The sequence below is a fragment of the Thunnus thynnus genome, chromosome 22 (assembly GCF_963924715.1).
Source record: "Thunnus thynnus chromosome 22, fThuThy2.1, whole genome shotgun sequence".
Classification (NCBI taxonomy): Eukaryota; Metazoa; Chordata; class Actinopteri; order Scombriformes; family Scombridae; genus Thunnus; species Thunnus thynnus.
In genome coordinates, this window is record NC_089538.1 from 23,166,062 (window position 1) to 23,185,534 (window position 19,473).

At 38.1% G+C, this 19,473-nt stretch overlaps 2 protein-coding genes across 3 annotated transcripts; one reads left to right on the top strand and one right to left on the bottom strand.

Annotated features, from left to right (window-relative positions):
- Nucleotides 1-1,120: 1,120 nt before the first annotated feature.
- coro2ab (coronin 2Ab) lies at nucleotides 1,121-12,269 on the bottom strand. 2 transcript variants are annotated; one of them, XM_067580189.1, is made up of 14 exons: nucleotides 12,104-12,269; nucleotides 9,323-9,950; nucleotides 8,097-8,213; nucleotides 7,124-7,273; nucleotides 6,641-6,841; nucleotides 6,392-6,508; nucleotides 5,187-5,291; nucleotides 4,699-4,795; nucleotides 3,774-3,889; nucleotides 3,585-3,675; nucleotides 3,323-3,477; nucleotides 1,916-2,083; nucleotides 1,418-1,486; nucleotides 1,121-1,278 (listed from the first exon to the last, which is right to left on the bottom strand). In XM_067580189.1, exons 2-14 carry the CDS (start codon nucleotides 9,665-9,667, stop codon nucleotides 1,213-1,215), a joined length of 1,797 nt encoding a protein of 598 aa, XP_067436290.1. In that variant the 5' UTR covers nucleotides 9,668-9,950; nucleotides 12,104-12,269; the 3' UTR covers nucleotides 1,121-1,212. The 2 variants fall into 2 exon arrangements, with proteins under 2 accessions (XP_067436290.1, XP_067436291.1); XM_067580190.1 differs by lacking the exon at nucleotides 12,104-12,269 and having other exon boundaries at nucleotides 9,323-10,486.
- A 1,159-nt stretch (nucleotides 12,270-13,428) lies between these two features.
- LOC137174356 (baculoviral IAP repeat-containing protein 3-like) lies at nucleotides 13,429-19,233 on the top strand. The gene is made up of 4 exons (XM_067579588.1): nucleotides 13,429-13,530; nucleotides 15,691-15,775; nucleotides 17,032-17,096; nucleotides 18,021-19,233. The coding sequence occupies exons 2-4, from the start codon at nucleotides 15,695-15,697 to the stop codon at nucleotides 18,406-18,408; spliced, it is 534 nt and encodes a 177-aa protein (XP_067435689.1). The 5' UTR covers nucleotides 13,429-13,530; nucleotides 15,691-15,694; the 3' UTR covers nucleotides 18,409-19,233.
- Nucleotides 19,234-19,473: the final 240 nt, after the last annotated feature.

Below are 19,473 nucleotides of genomic sequence, written 5' to 3' on the forward strand. Positions count from 1 at the left end.
ATTATTGAGGTGTTCCTAATATTTTGTCCTTCATGTATGTTATCGGCTGCTTTCCAGTTAGACTTTACTTCAGTCCAGCTGTTCCACTCCTACAAAGTATGTTATCTCAGGTCTTACCTGTGAAGGTGTGTCCTGAATGAGAAACCTTTTGCCTCGAGTAATTTGCATGAATTTGACTGCTGGATCGTTTGTGTTTATTTGCCTCCAAACAGTCGACGTACTGTTGTGAGCTACCAGCTGTGTTTGTGTTCAGCTCAGCTTGTGACTGAACTCAGAACTCACCACAAACTTATTTCCCTCCAGTCTGTATGTTTATTAAGTAGATGCACTGGGCTCCAGGAAATGTTCATATTTGTTGGCTCAATCTTTGCGTCACTTCACGCTGCCTCGAGCAAATTTGCATCTAATCGTGTCTTTCTTTTCGTTGACTTTGTGTCAATTTTGCCACCAATTTTGCCAGAGTGTGAAGCAGATGTCCTCGTTATGTGATCAGCACAGTGTTTACCTCCGGCCCAAACAGCCGACGTGCTGGAACGTTTATGAATTTGACTCAAAGTTCAGGATATGAGCAAATTTCTGCTGAAGTAGAAACATTTTCAACTCGCGTCTTCGCGTCAGTCGAACTTGCATCCATTGACAAATGAGATCGGGGGATTTTTTCACTGATGATTCAACCCAGACGTTTAGGGGAAAACCCCACAAATACCACACACATACATTTACACACTTTGAACCTCGGCCTTAAATTTAATTTAACCTGCTGCTCTGGTTTGACCATAAAAACCTGGAAACAATGAGGAAATAAAAGACTGTTGAGTTTGGTAGAATAGATATACTTCCATAAAACTTAACAAATTCCCCAAAGAGTTAAGTTCTTTATTTGAAACCCTTTTTAGTCAAATCCTTGGAGGTGATGATTCCTTTATCCCTGAAGGAAAAGATGTTAATTTGCTAAATTTGTTGCCATTTGGTCTAAATTTAACAGTTGACGGTAGATCACTTTAATGTGCTGTTGACATTACTTTATGTCATCAGTTAAAGAAATCAGAGTTGAGGAGTTTTTGGCGATCCAAAGAACGTAACTGAAAATCTTTACAAACACAATAACCAGGTAAAAATATCAAGTGGTGTCTTTCTTTTATTGGTTGGAAACGTTGAGCAGTTCGATTGGTTCGGTGTGAAAACAGCAACGGTGAGAGCAGATTGGTCGAATCAGAAAGTTGCCCTCATGTTGTTTCTGGTGTTTTTGATCTCTAGTTCCAGTTGAGCAATCCTCACCTGCAGAACAGGAACAAACTGGGAATTCCTCAAAATACAAAGATTATTAACTTGTAACAGAATCAAACATTACCGCTGGATAACAAAATGTTTTCTAATCCAAGTTTTCATCTTTTCTGAAGTGTGGTTGCGTACTAACGTCTTTCTGATGAAGTTGTTCTCTCAGGCCTCTAATCTCGTCTTGCTGTCTGTAAAATGCTTGAAGGAGCTGAAATAAAAAGGAAAACTTGAATGAATTTATTGGCAGGAGCAGGGAAACGGACCAATGGATTTAACACACCACAACACCACTAATAAATGTCAAGTTTTTATTGGAAAAGATAAAAACTTGACAGAAATGAACCATTTTCTCTTCTTCTGGTCAGAAGATTTACATGAGATTTAAACAACTCACAAGTCAGGTTTTTACAGGCTTTTTGTTTGATTGTATTCAATGAGTGCAACATTATACAAATTAGATGTGCAAAAATATGAACAAATGTAATAAAAAGGAAAATGTTCCTACAAGTTAACAGTGATGACGTCCTCTAATTCAAATAGCAAAATCCAAAAGATCCAAAGAAAGCATTCACGTTCTCCCAGAAACACATCCTCTCACTTTACCTGCTAAAGTTTATATCTCTGTTCTGTATCTCACCTCGCTCTCGGTTGTGGGTGGCGGTCTCTCTGCGGGTTCGCAGCAGTGCGGCGTGCAGCAGTACGTCCACAGCGGGGCCTGCGTCTCATCTGGCTGCCACCCCGACAGATCGCTCACCTCCCTCGGGTATTTGGCGTCTTGGTAGGCCAGCTGCTCCTCGAGGAAGGCCTCGAGAGAGAGATGATCAGCCGGTTTATATAAACTAGTCAGAACTGACAGCAACAGTCAGATTTTACTGGGTTTACTGTAATTAAGAGCTGCTGATGTGGAGAAAACATCAGTCTCTTATTGGAGAGAAAGGAAGGTGGGAGTTTTTTGTATAATCACATTTCACACACTGAAGGTTTTATTTGTGTTCAAATCATCTATGATTATATGCTGTGTTGTGACATGAAAGAGTGGCACAATGATGATGGTGCAATCACTATGTTTGGCTCCTTACATGTGACATATTGTTTCATAAGGAGAAAGTGAAGACGCCGGACCTTGCGGCGGTGCTACCTTGGGGGCTACTTTGGTTTTACGTGTCATGATTGTTCTCAAAGTTCAGTTTTCAGGGTTGACCTTGTTTTTCACATATCCTCAAATGTGCAACTAATAAGACGAGAGCTTTCCATGAAAGAGTTTCTGTACAACACCACCTTAATTCTTAAATTCTCAAAAAATAACCCTTGCAGAAAATGCGCGGCAACAAGGGAACAATGCTTAAAATGTAAAACTGTTTTAATCAAACACTCTCCAACCAGTGGATATACATTTAAATGGTCATCAGAAATACCCCCACCCCACATCCATCCTATTATTTCTCATAGTTTGTTGTGTATATTTTTGTTTCCAACAATGTTATAATGTCTTTCTTGCCTGTCGATATATAGATTTCAGTGTACTGGCACTTAAAAGTAGTTGTTTAAACAGCTGAGTGCTGCAAACTTAAAGTTGCAGCAAACTATAAATAACCCATTTTACATGTACATTTATTTGATTTGTGTAAGAGCTGGAACGGTAGACTTTACATGGAGGTTCTGCTTTGCTATTTGTCTGTCAGAATATATGGAGGTCAGCCACAAAGTGATCTTGGTGTCGCAGCGTCTTTATCTTATCAACACAACGCAGAAGCCCAACGGTTACATCTGCTCAACCAAAGCACCCCACCTTTCAGTGCTGCTAATCATGTGTAAAAACCCGTAGAATTAGAAACTTGAAGGCATCAGAGACATTCTCTTCTTCCACTTCTTGTGATATGACTTTACTCACAAACCTGCGAATCCACCACAGGAACTGCAAATCACCCAAACCTCATGTTACTGTATTTTAACCAGCAGCTTAACCAGGCTGCCTCGGTAAAGGTTTCTATGAGGTATGCGTTTGGTTTGGATGTGATTCAAACCATAGTAACACATTTGCTACCTCCTCCATAAAGTCAAGGTCTGATCCTGGCACCGTGCCAACAGCTGGGCTCATCTGGAACCAGCTCAGCTGCCTCACTAGCCCCTTGTCAGCAGGGGTTTCTGGGTAAGGGTTGGCTACTCTAGTCCCAGGCTTCAGAGACATCAGTACTGGGCCTGATGAAAGACACAAGTGAGAGAAAGAGGCATTTCTACTGGGTCATTGAGAGAAACTGGAGGCATCTAGTTATTGTCGGTCGTTCAAAGGCACAGATGTTACTGACTTCTGTTGATCCCTGACAGCCACTCCTGAGCTGTCATGGCCGCCTGGTTTCCTGCTGTCATTGGGTACAGATCCTCTTGAAAAATACCTGACTGAAAGGAAAGACATAACTTTCTGTCTTTCAGAGTTTTTCTCTGTCTTGAATATCATGGTAAAATGCAACACATTAATGAGAATGATAAACCTTAACCTCTTTTCGTGGTACGATCATTGACAGTGGTTCCACCAGGTCTTTGACAGCGATCAGACGATAAAATCGAAAAACCTCACAGGCGCTCACATCCAGGCCGCGCTTTGGCATCACTCCTGAAGGGTGGAAAGAGGTTAAAAGACATGAGAGGTCACAGTCAGCAGAGCATTGGGAAAAAAGAGACAAATCACTTTTTGTAACACCTAAAACCATGTGATACTCTTGGTGTTCTTCTAAAGTAAGTACAGTTACAGTTTGCTAAGTTGGTCTTCTCAAAATATATTATTAAGTTTGTCTTTTCCTAAAATAAGTATCGTTACAGATAGCTAAAGCTGTTCTTTTTCTTAAATTAGCACTTTTTAGTACTCTGGAATAAGAATTGGTACAGCTAGCTTAATTGGTCTTTTTTTCCAAACTATGTACTTATAGCTAGCTTATCGTTTTCCAAAAACAATGAATTATGCATCTAGCTAAAGCTGGTATTTTACTAAAATTTGAATTAGTAAAGCTAGCTGAGTTTGTTATTTTGTAAAATATTTATTAGCACAGCTAGCTTGGTATTTTTCTCAAATGAGTATTGGTACAGCTAGCTATAAAGTTTGTCTTTTCCTAAAACAAGTATCACTACAGATAGCTAAAGCTGGTCTTTTTCTTAAATGAGTACTTATATGGCTAAGTTGCTCTTTCTAGAATAAGAATACTGCTGAAGTTAAAGTTTAGCGCTAAGTTGGTCTTTTTAGGTCTGAGTATTAGGATGCAACAAGTTGGTCTTTTAAAAGTAAAGTATATCAGGACATAAACAGTGACATCTATTAATGTTGTTATCTGTTTTTAAAATGTATCACGATCACACCAACAACTTTTATTAATATTAGTGAACAGCCGAGGTTATGACTCTGTGTATGTGTATGTTTGTACATCTCACCCAGTCCTTTCTGTGGCAGCAGTGACCTGTACTCCGTCAGGAAGCTGATGTAAGGTTTCTCAGCACTCAGCTCATAGTACCTGATGTTCCCGTCACCCTACAGCACATAAACACCATTAAACACTTAAGGTGACCCTTGACCTCCTTACTGTTGGTTGTGTGTAATGGTGATCTAGGAATTTTAGGGCACAACAGTATTTTCTGAGGCAGTTAGTTTGAACTCTGGGCACAGTTTTCCAGGTTAGAAAGATGTGATTTGAATCAGGGTAAATCAGTAATCAAAATAAAATGCCTAAAAATATGACTGAAGAAAACAGCCACATAATGCAGTTATAAGTATGAGGAGTCAGACACAGAGCAAAAAAGCCAACAGCTTTAAGTTTACATATCTCTTGTTTAGACCAAAGGAAACCAACTAAAGGAGTGTAATTCTTCTGTTTGTCCTTAATCAATGATGAATATGTGCATGTTTTTGTGTGTTGTATGACCTTTCCAGCCAGGTAGAGCATATGTGTGTCTGGGTCATAGAACGGGAAGAGAACTCCTGCAGACCCGTCCAAATCTTCTTCGTACAGAGGCTCAGATAAGTCATCCTGCACACAAACACACATAGAGAGCAAGAGAGAGGCACAAACAAAAGTTTATCCTCTACATTTTCTTGATAAACATTATCAAAAACATCATGTTTTGGCAAATATGAAGGGCCAAATGTTGAAGGACGGGTTCACGATGTCTTAAAACAACAGTCAAGTGCCCAAATGAAAGCATGTTTTTCTTGCCATAATCAATTCTCCTGTTCATACTGACCATTAGAAGATCCCTCCATAATGCATTTACTGTGTAAGTGTAAAATCCCCAAGCCTCCTATTGTGCAAAAATGTATTTAAAAGTTTGTCTGAAGCTAATATGAAGCTTCAGTGTCCAAATGAGTCAAATCAAGTAGATATCTTTCAACGTTACAGTCTTTTTAGTGCCAAAGTCCCTCTTTTTGTTTCTATACTTCCACCACAGCTCAACAGGGAAACACTGTCCGAGGAAACAAAGAGGTAATTTGATGCTAAAAGACTGTAAGATATGAGTCAGATATGCACTTGATATGACTAACTCAGACTGCTTAAGCCTCATAAGCTTCACATCAACTTTTAAATGACTGTTAAATGACTGTGTGGACACACTGTGGGTTTTGGCCTCCATCACTTACATTGAAAGCACATTTGAAGGATCTTTTAATATCCAGTATGAACAGGAGGAATGATTACAGCGAGGAAAACCTCTTTCACTGATCATATGGACACCTGACTGCTGTTTTAAGACAGACTTCTCAGATTCCTGCCAGTGGTGCTTCACACATCCAATCAGACTGCTGAGCAATTAACCAAGAGATATTGTTGACCCTCACAGTCTCACCAAAAAATGTCATGCAGATTTACTCAGTGAATTTGGCAGCTTCTGCCTTTGTTTTATGCCTTACCGCAAAACATCTTCTTTTCAGGATTGTTTAAAAGAAGAGGTCCAGTTTAAACTGTTTTTCTAGAAGACATTTTGGTAGAAGATGCCGGTCACCATAATTTACAGTGAACAAGGTCATCATGTAACGACCACAGTTCAGAAAAAGGTTCTGGTAATAGAAAGTAAAGAGAACAATGAAAACGTATGTGTACACGTGTTCTGTTGTGTTATGTTTGTGTCTTACAGGGTCCCAGAGAACAATCTGTCTGTGGTTCCAGGGCGAGCTGCCAGTAGACAGCAGCATCTTCAACCCTCCAATGTATAAAACCTTACTGGCCCTGTGGGACTTACTGCTGGACACCTGCAGCAAAAAATCACATAATATACTGTGTGTATGAGATATACATAAATGCACAGACAACACAAGGTCAACTAACAGGTTCAGCCAACCTTTGTTTTCCATTAGTGCAAATTTTCAATCACTAACACACACCTGTAAAATCTTCCCTGTCCGTGGGTCCAGGACTCGAACCCGTCTGTCTTTGGATGTGACTGCCAGCCTGCTGCCATCACTATTGAAGCTGACAGACAACAGCAGCGTCTCGGACGGGTAACGGTGGTGGATCGGCATCAAAACCATACGGACCGGGTACCTGAGCACCGCACCTTCATGGGACACATCCCACAACAGCACCTGGAGCCCAAAGAAAGAGAGACAAAGTCAGGGCTGTTTTGCAGAATACGTTCACCTGATCTGCTCAGACATTTAATTTTTGTCATCTTTTATTTAATGCTAAATTAACAATCAATGGAGTTGCAAAAGTAAAACATTAATGCCTCATAACTGAATATTGTGTACAAGTTGAAGTGGGAATATAATATAATGTCTGATATGTCTTAAATATCAGTTAGGACGACATAAGAGTAAAAGTAATGTATTAGACTGACACTAGCACTGACCAATGAGGCTCCTGACCTTGTAGTCGTAGGCGGAGCTAAGCAGTAGATTCTCAGCGGTTGGATGCCACTCAATAAGCCCTACCCTCCTGGAGTGACCAATTAGAGTCTTCCTGGCCAAGGTGAGGTCCTGTTGGACACCACAGACTGGGATGTCCCAGATCTTCACCTGGACACCAACACACATCCTTATTTGTACTATGCTTCTATACTCACTAATGATAATTCTCTCAATTAATAATTTGGTCTTTAAAATGCTCATTATAATTTCTTAAAGTTCAAGGCAACATCTCCAAATGTCTTGTTTTATCAAAAATCCAAAGATATTCAGTTTACTATCATGTATGACATACAAAACCTTAAAATTCTCACATTTGAGAAGCTGCAACCACTGAATATTAATCACAAAAAATGTCTGAAACAGTTATTTGATTATTAAAATAGTTGCTGATTGTCTGTTGATTGACTAATCGATTAATCGACTAATCACTGCAGCTTTATACTTGTATCATTGACAAAATACATTTCCTAGCCCCTGACAATTCTAACCTTAACCCTCCTGTTGTCATCGGGTCAATTTTGACCCGGGAGGACAACAGGTGTCATTATGGTGCTGTCATCAAAAAAACTGAAATGGTTTTAAAACAGTATCCTGACTAAACTTTTACATATACCAGTCTGCCATAATCCATCAACATATTTTCCTCTGATCTAAACTATAGTTAAAATAATTCATAATTTCTTAGTCAGGATACTGTTTTGAAACCATTTCAATTTTTTTGATGACAGCACATAATGACACCTGTTGTCCTCTCGGGTCAAAGTTGACCTTAGGCCAAGTTTTAACCCTCAAACTGCTCTTTGAAAGATTGAATCAAAACCTTAAATCAAAAACCTAAAAGAGTTTCAGCTAAAACACCCGAGCATTAATGTCAGCACACACACACACACACACACACACAGAGGGAAAACATGAAGGAGACAGTGCGTACAGTGCAGTCCTCTGAGCACGAAGCAATGCAGTGATCGTCAAACGGGTTCCACTTAACGTCCAGGACTCTGCTGCTGTGACCGCACACCCTCGGGTGCTGAGGGTCAACTCTGCCTGTCTGAGAGAGACAGCATGAAACCATTTTTACTGCTTAGGTCACTCTGAAAAACCATTACTGCTTATGTAACCTAGAGAAGCTTTTAGTCAGCTGAACATGCAAAAATGTCCAATTTGTCTACAGGCAAGAATAGAATTCACATACTGTACATGAAAAACACATTTTCCAACACTATAAACATTTACTTGGGTTTAAATATAGATTTTCTCATAAGGAAACTACTATTTTCCTTATAACTAGTACCAAATTACAATTAAGACTTTTAACCACTGGAGGGCAGCAAAAAGACTCTTGACATGATAACCATAAACCAGATGAAAACACTCTCACCATACAATGGACTCAAAGGCTGAAACAGGTCATGACAAGCCTATCACAGATGAAGATGGAGACTTTTCTACAAAGATTATGAAAGCCTGAACAAAAGGACATGGACTGTGGTTTATTTTGTTGGCAAACTGTTGTCAAGAACAAATAATAAACTATAAAAGGGCAGAAAATTAAAGAAATTACATATCATATATAATTTATAAGTGTAATAGTTTAGAATTAATTTCTAAGTATATTAATGACCTTTTCTTGGATATTACTTATTTCTTTACTGTATTTATGACTTTCTGTGTGTGTACTTGGTGTCAACCTGTCACATTACAACATCAGATTTCACTTCTAATACTGAAAGTTCCCACTAAAAGTTTCAGTTTCAGAATTATGTTTGAGCTTCAAAGCTTTATGTGCACATGGAAGGCTGCTCCCGTTCATCTGATGTAAGTGACAAATGTATAAGCAGACAGTATAATTTATGACACATAACTAATTTGGAGCGAGTCGTGAGTAAGTATTCCAATTACATAAGTGTTACATGGAAACTTGAAGGCTCCAGTGCAGCAGGAGACATATTGTGTCTAGAAGTTACACTTTTGATAATAACAATAATTTAAAAAAATGCAGATTCAGAATTTTTAAGGGTTTTTTCATTTTAAGGATTTCAAGGAGGTAATTTAACTTTTTTTAGTGGAAAAACAATATTAGACCCAAATTATTAGTCGACTTAGTATTTGTATCTGTTCAAACATGTCTGGAGGGGATCTTTAAAAGTGACTACACACATGATGGATGGGCAGGACCAAAAAGGACCCTCCTCCGGCGCACTCGGTCACCACGGCGATGAAGCAGGGGTTGGCTGAGCAGTGGTGGTTGTCGTGGACGCTGCGTGTGATCGGCACCCCGTCGTAGCTGTGCTCCTTGGTGGCCGGCTTCCCGAAGACGTGACGAAACTTTGAGCAGCGAAAGGACGAACGCCACGACATCTGGAGGACAGGAAGTACAAGGGGAGGAAACCTGGGTAGTTTTATCAGTGTGCGTGTGTGTGTGTGTGTGTGTGTGTGTGTGTGTGTGTGTGTCATAGTCCAACCTAATCTGATAATAGTGTTGTGGAACTTCAGCAGCGGCATTATCAGGTCTTATCAATAATTCAATCAGCTGTCATTATTGGCTTTGATAATCTTATCAATAATAAATCTTCAATAACTGAACTTTTTAATCATTCATCACTACACACACACACACACACACACACACACACACACACACACACATACATACAACCTGATAAATCCATCATCCAGAACAGTTTTTCTTGTCTCATCAAATATTCAGAAGTTACATACAAACTTCCTGTGGTTACAAATTCCTCCTGACCTTTGACCTTTACTGTGGCTGGAGAAGATCAGCTTACTATAGAATGAGAGGAGAAGAAGAAAAACATGAGGAGAGGTGGGCGGAAAGTAGAGAAGAAGAGAGGAGAGGGAAAGAAAGGAAAGGAGGTGAAGGTAGTGTTGTGGAAAAACTTCCCCATTTACTGCTGAAAATTGGTTTCAGTAACACCAATTTCTCAATTTTTTCAGGTTAAGAGATTATTTTCAGTCAGAAAAAGCTGATTTCTTCACTGTGTGTAAACTTAATCATGACAGTTATTCAAAAAGAGATTCAGAAAACATTTAAAATATATATACAAAGGGCCATTTTTGCACAATATTTGATCTAGTAAAGGGTTAAATTATTACCTCCACCAACAAACTCCCACTTTAAGAATCAGGCATTTAGATTCGGATGGTGATCCAGATGTGCTCACCAACATTATTCATCCTCTCCAATTAGCTAATTTGATAGTCCAGGACTGTCCAGGTTGCATTCATGTCTTATTTCATGATGAAATCAAACCACACAGACGTTTGACTCCAACTTTGACAGTTTGATGATTGTTCAGCGTAAACTGAGTGACTTGTATCATGATTTTATGAGAGCTCAAGTACAACTTCTTGATGATATTTAACTCTTGCTATCAACTGAAATGTCCCAGATGCTCCTTTTTCACTTAACCCTCCTGTTGTCCTCTTGGGTCAATTTTGACCCGGGAGGATAACAGGTGTTATTATGTGCTGTCATCAAAAAAATTGAAATGGTTTCAAAACAGTATCCTAAAACGGGCCCTTTCTAGAGTCAGTGTTTGGTTTTTCTGTTCTGGGTCTACTGTAGAAACATGGCGGCCTCCGTGGAAGAAGACCTGCTCCCTATGTAGATATAAAGGGCTCATTCTAAGGTAATGAAAACATGATAATTCTTATTTTCAGGTGATTATACACTAATTAAAACATACTTATGAATATTATATTTCTGCCACTAGATGACACTAAATTCTACACACTGCACCTTTAATAAAGACAAAAATGCCCCCAAAAAACTACATATAAAATAAACTAGAAATGCATTTCCTGCGGCAAATGCGTGTGAATGCTGAAAACTGGAAGGAATCGCAAAGCATTGCTGAAAATACTAAACACTTGTTCAGGATCCCCATCTGTACAAATACAATGTGATTACCATGGCATGTTACATCTAAGAGATTTAGCAGTTAATAAGTAGTATGGCGGTGTTTTGTTTATGACCACAAGGTGGGGCTTTTGGTGCCATGATTCAGTATGTTGCGCAGATTCTCATGGAAGACCTGTGTACCAAGTTTCATTTCATTAAAGACAACAGAATTGCTTAAATATCATGTTATAAGGTTACTTTAGCGCCCCCTTTGGGCAGAACTTTATGAAATGTTACACACGTCTGTAAGGTCACCTTGTGTACGACATTTCCAAATTTGGTCACAATCCGATTCAGTATTGAGGAGTTATTGACCATTAAGTGCATTAGGCCACGCCTTCAAAAGTTTGCTAACCAATAACAGACAAACCGTAAGTGATATCTGAAAAAAAATGAATAAGTTGTGTTCGGGGTCCTCTAAATATGGTATGTGCCAAATTTGGTGAAGATTGGATGAAATATGTGCCAACAGAAGCAAAACATATGTTTATTAAAAAAAACAAAATGGCGGGAATATTTTACGGGCGCAAATGGGCGTGGCCTATATCAGTCTACTCAGCATCATCCAAGGAACATCCTGACAAAATATTTTTTTGATAGGTCTTACGGTTCATGAGTTATTAGCCAAAAGGCTAAACATGTAATAACTGACCACATGGTGGCGCTATTGGTACAATGTTTTAATGTATTTAGCACTTCATCATGGGACACCTGTACATCAAATATAAACAGTTTAGCACTTTTAGTTTTTGAGATATTAGATTTCAAACATTCCTCCCATAGACTTCCCATTATAAATTTTAATATTTTAAAAAATTATATGAAATCACTGGAATATTCTAGAAAGCTGAAAAGTCATAGCCTGAATGTCCTTAAAGAGCTGAACATTTTGATATTTGAATGGTTTCTGTCGCTCAAAGTATGGAGGAGTTGAAAGCTTTCAAAAAACGTACAGAAGAATAATAAATAAAGATTTGGATAACAAAAGTGTGACTAATAAAAGCATGTTGTCTTACCTTGGATACAGTCATGTAGGAATCAGTGGAACAAACTTCTGCTGTTACCGTGAATACTGTTAAGAGGATTATTATGAAACTCACCACCTCTTCACCTAATAACAGATACAGTAGAAGAAAGTAAAAGTACGACTGTTGTCTGCGTCTACAGTCTTGCTGACTTCTGACTGCAGCCACCTCCAGTCTGCTTTATGCTTTGTTTCTCTGTGTGTGTGTGTGTGTGTGTGTGTGTGTTCACTCCTGATCCATGACATCTAGCCTCCCCTTCCACATTAGCTGGCCAGTTTATGCACGGCTGCATGCACACAAACACTCCTCTATATCTGATACTATGGACACACACACACACACACACACAGATCACAAAGCCCAACTAAGACGACAGTATTAATGTCCGTTAAAATCTAAATGTCAAAATTAATGTTAGCCGGTTAAATTGTAAGAAAGTCCTACAGTATTTCATCCTACAACTTAGTAAATCCTGATATCTGTCGAGGGAAACACCAAAGTGACAGTGTTGATAACGGTGGCGCTGAGCTCTACTGCTACACTACATGGCTAAAAGTATGTGGACACTTCTACCAAACGTAGAAATTAAGTGAAACTTCAATGTTACAGCATACAGTTTTAGACAATTTTAGACAATACAGACAACAGTAACTACAGGAAGTTGAAAAAAAAGAACAGTTATGCATTGACCTCCCCAACAAAACAGAACACAGGTCATATAATATGTTTGATAGATGGATAGATAGATAGATAGATGGATAGATAGATAGATAGATAGATAGATAGATGGATAGATAGATAGATAGATAGATAGATAGATAGATAGATAGATAGATAGATGGATAGATAGATAGATAGATAGATAGATAGATAGATGGATAGATAGATAGATAGATAGATAGATGGATAGATAGATAGATAGATAGATAGATAGATAGATAGATAGATGGATGGATGGATAGATAGAGCCGAACAAACCTTTCACATTGTAATTACATAAACATAATGAGCCACCACCACATAAAACAATTAGTAATTGTTATGCAATACGTGTCACCAAAAGTACAAAACAAAAACATAACACCTATATTTTCAATCATCTTCCCTCACTGAGATTAAAATCTGTTTTTTCAAAAGAAGTCTGGCAGCAGGTGTCTAAAATAAAGTAATAAATGACTGTTGTTATTCTCCACCCTGGTTTCTAGTGTGACTTCTGTGATGTGTCATCATGTTTATCACAAGTTTAGAAATGTGGTTTAAATGTGGTTTTTCGTGTCTCTTCATGTCTCTGATTCATATATGTTGCAGGATGTTCTGTTTGTCATGATGATGTCATAATGTGAACAGAACTTCTGTTCAGCTGCAGAGTTTCTGCACTTCACACATTTATCAACTGACAGACACATCTACTGTTACAGGTAAGAGAACTTCATCTGATGCCGTCATGTTTGCCATTGCTGAGGTTAATTTTATAGTTTTTGAGCAATAGATTATTTAGAGTTTAGAGTAATTTCTTTGAATTGTAAATTATATTACTATGAGAAGAAGTCACCTCAGAACTCATCCATCGTTTGTGGGGGTGCACTTAAGTAAAAGAGTTTTGGAAGGAGGTTATTAAAAGATATGTTCACATTTTTACAAGTCTGTCTTAATACAATAATCTTATGTCTGTATATACATTAAAAACTGTTTTTGGTTGCTGTCATTCATTCAGTGGTAGAAGAAGTATTCAGATCCTTTACTTACAAAGATCCAGGAGAGCAAAGTAAAAATACTCCAATAATAAAATACACAAGTTAAAGTCCTGCATGAAAAACCCTACTACAGTAAAAGTACATAAGTATTATGAGCTTGATGTAGTTAAAGTATTGCAGTAAAAGTACATAAGTATTATGAGCTTGATGTAGTTAAAGTATTGCAGTAAAAGTACATAAGTATTATGAGCTTGATGTAGGCTAATTAAAGTATTGCAGTAAAAGTACATAAGTATTATGAGCTTGATGTAGTTAAAGTATTACAGTAAAAGTACATAAGTATTATGAGCTTGATGTAGTTAAAGTATTGCAGTAAAAGTACATAAGTATTATGAGCTTAATGTAGTTAAAGTATTGCAGTAAAAGTACATAAGTATTATGAGCTTGATGTAGTTAAAGTATTGCAGTAAAAGTAGTGGTTTGGTCCCTCTGACTGATATATTATTATATATGACATCATTAGATTATTAATAGTGAAGCATCAGTGTTAGAGCAGCATGTTACTGTTGTAGCTGCTGGAGGTGGAGCTAGTTTACACTACTTTATATACAGTTAACTAGTTTAGTCCAGTGGTTCCCAACCTAGGGGTCGGGTCCCTCCAAAGGGTCAGCAGATAAATCTGAGGGGTCGTGAGATGATTAATGGGAGAGGAAAGAAGAAAAAACAAAGTTCTGATACACAAATCTGTTTTCAGTTTTTGGACTTTTTCTCTAATCTTTGATTTTTGCTGAAATATTGGATCATTTGAACATTTATTGAAATGAAAGCATGTGAGAAGTTTAGAGGGAAAAATCACTATTTGGTGGAGCTGTTAACAACTCATAGACATGTGAAATGTGACCCCGACTACACACTGCTTTTTGTAAGTTTATTTATATAGCACCTTTCACAAACACCAGTTACAAAGTGCTTCGCAGTCAAAGAGATAAAATCAAATACAATAATATAAAATGAAGTGAAATAAAAATAAAATAAAATAAAATCAGAATAAATAATAAGCAAAGACACCAGATAAAAAACACAAGTAGAGCAGATAAAATGGACAAATTAAGATAAAATATTACATACTACTTAAATGCCTGTCTGAACAAATGGGTTTTTAGCTGCTTTTTAAAGGAGTCTACATTATCCAAAGACCTTAAGCTTATTGGAAGAGTGTTCCAAAGCTTAGGGGCTGCTGACTGGAAGGCATGATCCCCCCGGGTCTTAAAATGTGTATGAGGTACACCTGGGTGGAGGATCTAAGAGCTCGACTAGTGGTGTAGGGGTGCAGAAGGTCACTAATGTATTGTGGAGCCTGGATATGTAGGGCTCTATAAGTGAGCACCAAAATTTTAAAATGAATTCTAAAATTTACTGGAAGCCAGTGCAAAGAGATTAAAATAGGAGTTGTGTGTGACCATCTGTTGGATTGTGTTAAAAGCCTAACAGCAGCGTTTTGGACAGTTTGTTGTATGGATGATTTATTAAGACAGGTAAAAAGAGTTACAGTAGTCCAAACGTGATGAGATAAAAGCATTTATTAACATCTCCATTTCATTTATTGATACCACAGACCAGAGTTTGGCTGTTTCTCAGGTGAAAGAAATATGATTTAGTTAGCGTCTTAACATGCGCTTCACAATGTGTTGTTTTTTTAAAAGCTTGTTATATTATCCATTGTGTCAAATCTTCATCTGAAAAGTAATTAAAGCTGTCAAATAAATGTAGTGGAGTAGAAAAGTAAAGTAGCAGCTGCTTTTCTGATTCACCCTCAACACAACTTGAAGCTTCACAAAGGTTGTCAGTTCTTGTCCATAACTGGTCTGTTTTTTCTCTCTGCAGCTCAATGGCAGCAATGCGAACCGGCAGCAGTACAAACAAGAAATCTGGCCAGCCAGAGCAGACGCTGAGGCACATCACTTTCATGGTGAGGAGACTCACGCACTCATCAGCATCATCATCATATTAATTCACTGCAGTTGGAGGATTGAATGTTTGACGCCATCTTTGTCAGTTACCGAAGCAAGAAAATCCAAATTTGGCAAAAAGTCGTTGTTGTGGGAAATCTTCAGATGGGCCAATAAATCTTATTGTAGGTTTTTATCTCTACCATTGCCTGTAGTGTAGGAGGGTATTGTCTTTTATATGGTAGCTTAGACCCTGGTTTCAATTTGATTTCCGCTGGTTGTGTTGACTTCACTAACCCTACATCTGTTTTATGTTTTGACCAAAGACAATCTGGTATCTGTTGCAACAACTGCTGTCTTTATCATGTAACACTGACATTTCAATGGCCAAAGTGCAAAACCTCCTATCTGTTTTCAGGTAAAAAGATATAGTAAATGTAATAGTTATTACATTGTAGTATACTAGGGTCAGAACTGCTTTTCTTCCAGAGCCACCATGAGGTTGACATTTAAGGTTTTTAGTGAAATGTCTCACCAGCTATTGGATGGATTGCCATGAAATTTGGTACAGACATTCACAGTTCCCCACAGCATGAATTGTAAAGATTTTGGTGATCCACTGAGTTTTCATTTAGCTCCAACATTTCACTTTGTCCAATACTTTGTTTTATGATTGAATATCTGTACTTCGTGTTTTGTACTAATTTACAAATGTTAGCATGCTAACTACTAAACTAAGCTTAGATGGTCAACATGGTAAACATTATACGTGCTAAATATCAGCAAGTTATCATTGTCATTACACAGTAGCATGTCAACATTAGCATTTAGCTCAAAGCACCGCCGTGATGAAGTTTAACCTCATAGAGCTGCTAGCATGACTGTAGACTCATGCACTTCGTCCCAAATCCATACTACAAAAAAAATGAACGAAGGAACAGCTGGGAAAGGTGAGCTCCCACTTTATCTTCATCAGAGGACAAAGTGGGAGCTCATATTTTCAAATCTATTGGTTGTCAAGGTATTACATCCTTTGCAAGAGGTTTTGCATTGCGTCCATTTAGTGAGAGATGTGTAGTGGGCTTCATTTGTTGGAGAATCCCTTCAAAAACAGTATACTGTGATGAGTAGTATGTAGTATATACTGTATAGATTTAGTATGTAGTATGGATTTGCAACACAGCATTAGTGACCTTGTTCTGGTGGCCATTAGAGGAACTGCATCTTAAGTAACTGACTTTGGTTATGACAACTAATTTTTTCCTGTCATCTGTAGGATGACAACCAACACTTAGCTGCCTCTTTCGGACAACACTCTGGGCTGTTGGACACCACACAGCAGTAAGAAAACTCCTTAAACACTGTCTAATATCTCTACCTATCAGGTTAGAACCAGAGAACTAAACATGAAAAAGATGATCACTGTAAATCCAATAAGTAATGTTATCAATCAGTCCAATCACTTTAAAAATACATTTTTAAAATAAATATAAATTATTTTCTAATTTGTCATCATAACTACTTACACACAAGTTATCTGTCTGGGGCACACAAGGTTCAACATAATATAAGTTAAAAAAACAAACAGGAGATAACTGAAAAATTAACACATCGAAACAGCATAAGAACTTTGAAAATGTGTCTTTTTTATTTCACTGTACCATTAAATTTGTTATTGTTAAATCCTACCAAAAGTACTTTAATGACAGGTTCAGACTACACTATATTTTTGTGTGATGAGATGGTCGCTGTGTCAAATTAGGTGATCGTAGAGTGATAAATTCTTGCTGTGACTCGACCTCTGTCACCTCAGTATGTTTGCAATTCTTTGCAGAAGAACGCTCTGTGCACCTATTGGTCAACGTCACAGAACACGCTGTGGAAGTTGTTGTACTCTGCGACACGCTAGTCTATTTATCGTGACATTGTGAGGCATACCAGTCGTCCACTATGATACACTACACGGGATAAAACAATCAATTTTTGCATCCAATGCCCATTTTTCCAACATCTGTCTGGGCTGTTATTTGGCTGATATTGTGTAGTTTGAACATGAAGTAAGAGCAAATAGAAATTAAAGGTCCATCAAGCTTTGGGTGTAATGTTGCTCCAAGAGTTCAGACACTGAGAATTGATACAGGAGTGCTGAAGAATATCTTGTTAACTCACTTAACGTTGTTTGCTTGATTTAAGTCTTGGGTCTACAACAGTTGTTGCCTCTAGCAGTGCTGCTGTCATCATCATTATCAACACCATGTTTTCTAGGCAGTGTAACGTCCTGCCTGGAAACTATCCAGAAAACTCAATGATTGTCCGTGAGGCGCTGAGGATGAACCTCCCTCCTCACCTGGTCCTTGGGAAAGTCCAGCGCAGGGTTCAAACCCATGGAGCAAATTATACTGAAATGAAGGAGCTGGTGGCAGACCTGTTTGCAACAAGCGACAGGTCCAACTCCACAGAGAACCAAGAGGTTCCCATGGAAACAAACCAGCTGGAGGACGCGCTGATGATGAACAGTGAGTTGGTGAAGAAAACTCTGCGGATGGGTGTGCCTCCTCATCTGATCAAGACAAAGGTTCGCGCTAAGATCTTAACCAACGGAGTCGGATACGCTGATGTCAATGAGCTGCTCACAGATCTGGATGTAAAGTAGAGGAAAAATTACAAATGTATCAATAAAGTTTACATATTCATGCATTGCATAGCTGGTGATGCTTTTGTTCAGAGCATACCATCCTTGCAGAGTTTTCTTCTCCAGAATAAGCAAGTGAGCTGTGGGACAAACCAGTTTTTATTGTCTTTAGTTCTCTTTAGTTTAGTCTGGGAGTCTGGGACAAGTCTTCTTGGGACGTCGTCTGGAGCCTGATGGGCTTGTTGATGGTTATAATCAACCTGGTGCACCTTGGTACTGCTTTAAAGAGAAAAAGTTTGTGTGTAAAGTCTCTTAATTTCTCAGTAACTACTAAGTAGCTTCAAACTTGTGATTACTAAATCATTCTGCACCATTAAAATTTAAGAAATGTCTTAACAAACCAATTCTAGTTCAGGATGTAATGTCTTTGCTTGATTTATGCTGCCTACCTTATGTTTGCTTTTTGATCCTATGGTTGCTTGTTTGTTTATTTTTGTGGCTTACATTACTTTTGTATTTACTTATAATGCGTATTGAGGTGAGATTCCTTCTATAATGTAGTAATGGTCAGGAAACACCATGTCTTCAGTGACATCATCGTCAAACACTCAGACAGAAGAGAGAACAAAAAGAATCATATTTTGTTTACTTTGTTGTTGTGTCATATATGTTGATATGTGTGTGAGGTGAACTGTTTCTTTTTTTGACTGAGCTGAATTTAATGAGCATTAGTGCATGTTTTCATGGTTTGTTTTGTTGTTGTTGCTCAGTCTGGTTATTTTAAGTGGGCTAGTATTCACTGTGTATAGAACAGGGCATTTTACTATCATTTTACCAACTGTCTTGTTAGAGAATTCAAGAAATAAATTGTTCTTACAATTTATCCTGGTGTGCTGTTGTCTGCTTCTTCTCTCACTTTACCAAGGTACAATCATTTTGGTAAAAGGGCCTTCCCCTGTTGCATTCCTTTACACAAGTTACTGACTCATAATGGTAGTCATCATTTGACTAAAGTAACCTAAACTGTGGCAAGAAATGTTCATAAGGAGAGAAAGAGAGACGTAGCAGGAGTAATGATAACGAATT

What these genes read in the sequence shown, in the direction of transcription:
- coro2ab (XM_067580189.1), bottom strand. Translation starts at nt 9,667, where the DNA reads ATGCCGCTGCTGAAGTTCCACAACACTATTATCAGATTAGGTTGGACT. An exon ending in GGACAGGGAAGATTTTACAG is followed by an intron (nt 6,509 to 6,640) that starts GTGTGTGTTAGT and finishes TTTTTGCTGCAG; the next exon opens with GTGTCCAGCAGTAAGTCCCA. An exon ending in TGCTCTACCTGGCTGGAAAG is followed by an intron (nt 4,796 to 5,186) that starts GTCATACAACAC and finishes TATGTGCTGTAG; the next exon opens with GGTGACGGGAACATCAGGTA.
- LOC137174356 (XM_067579588.1), top strand. Translation starts at nt 15,695, where the DNA reads ATGGCAGCAATGCGAACCGGCAGCAGTACAAACAAGAAATCTGGCCAG. An exon ending in TGAGGCACATCACTTTCATG is followed by an intron (nt 15,776 to 17,031) that starts GTGAGGAGACTC and finishes TGTCATCTGTAG; the next exon opens with GATGACAACCAACACTTAGC. An exon ending in CTGTTGGACACCACACAGCA is followed by an intron (nt 17,097 to 18,020) that starts GTAAGAAAACTC and finishes CATGTTTTCTAG; the next exon opens with GCAGTGTAACGTCCTGCCTG.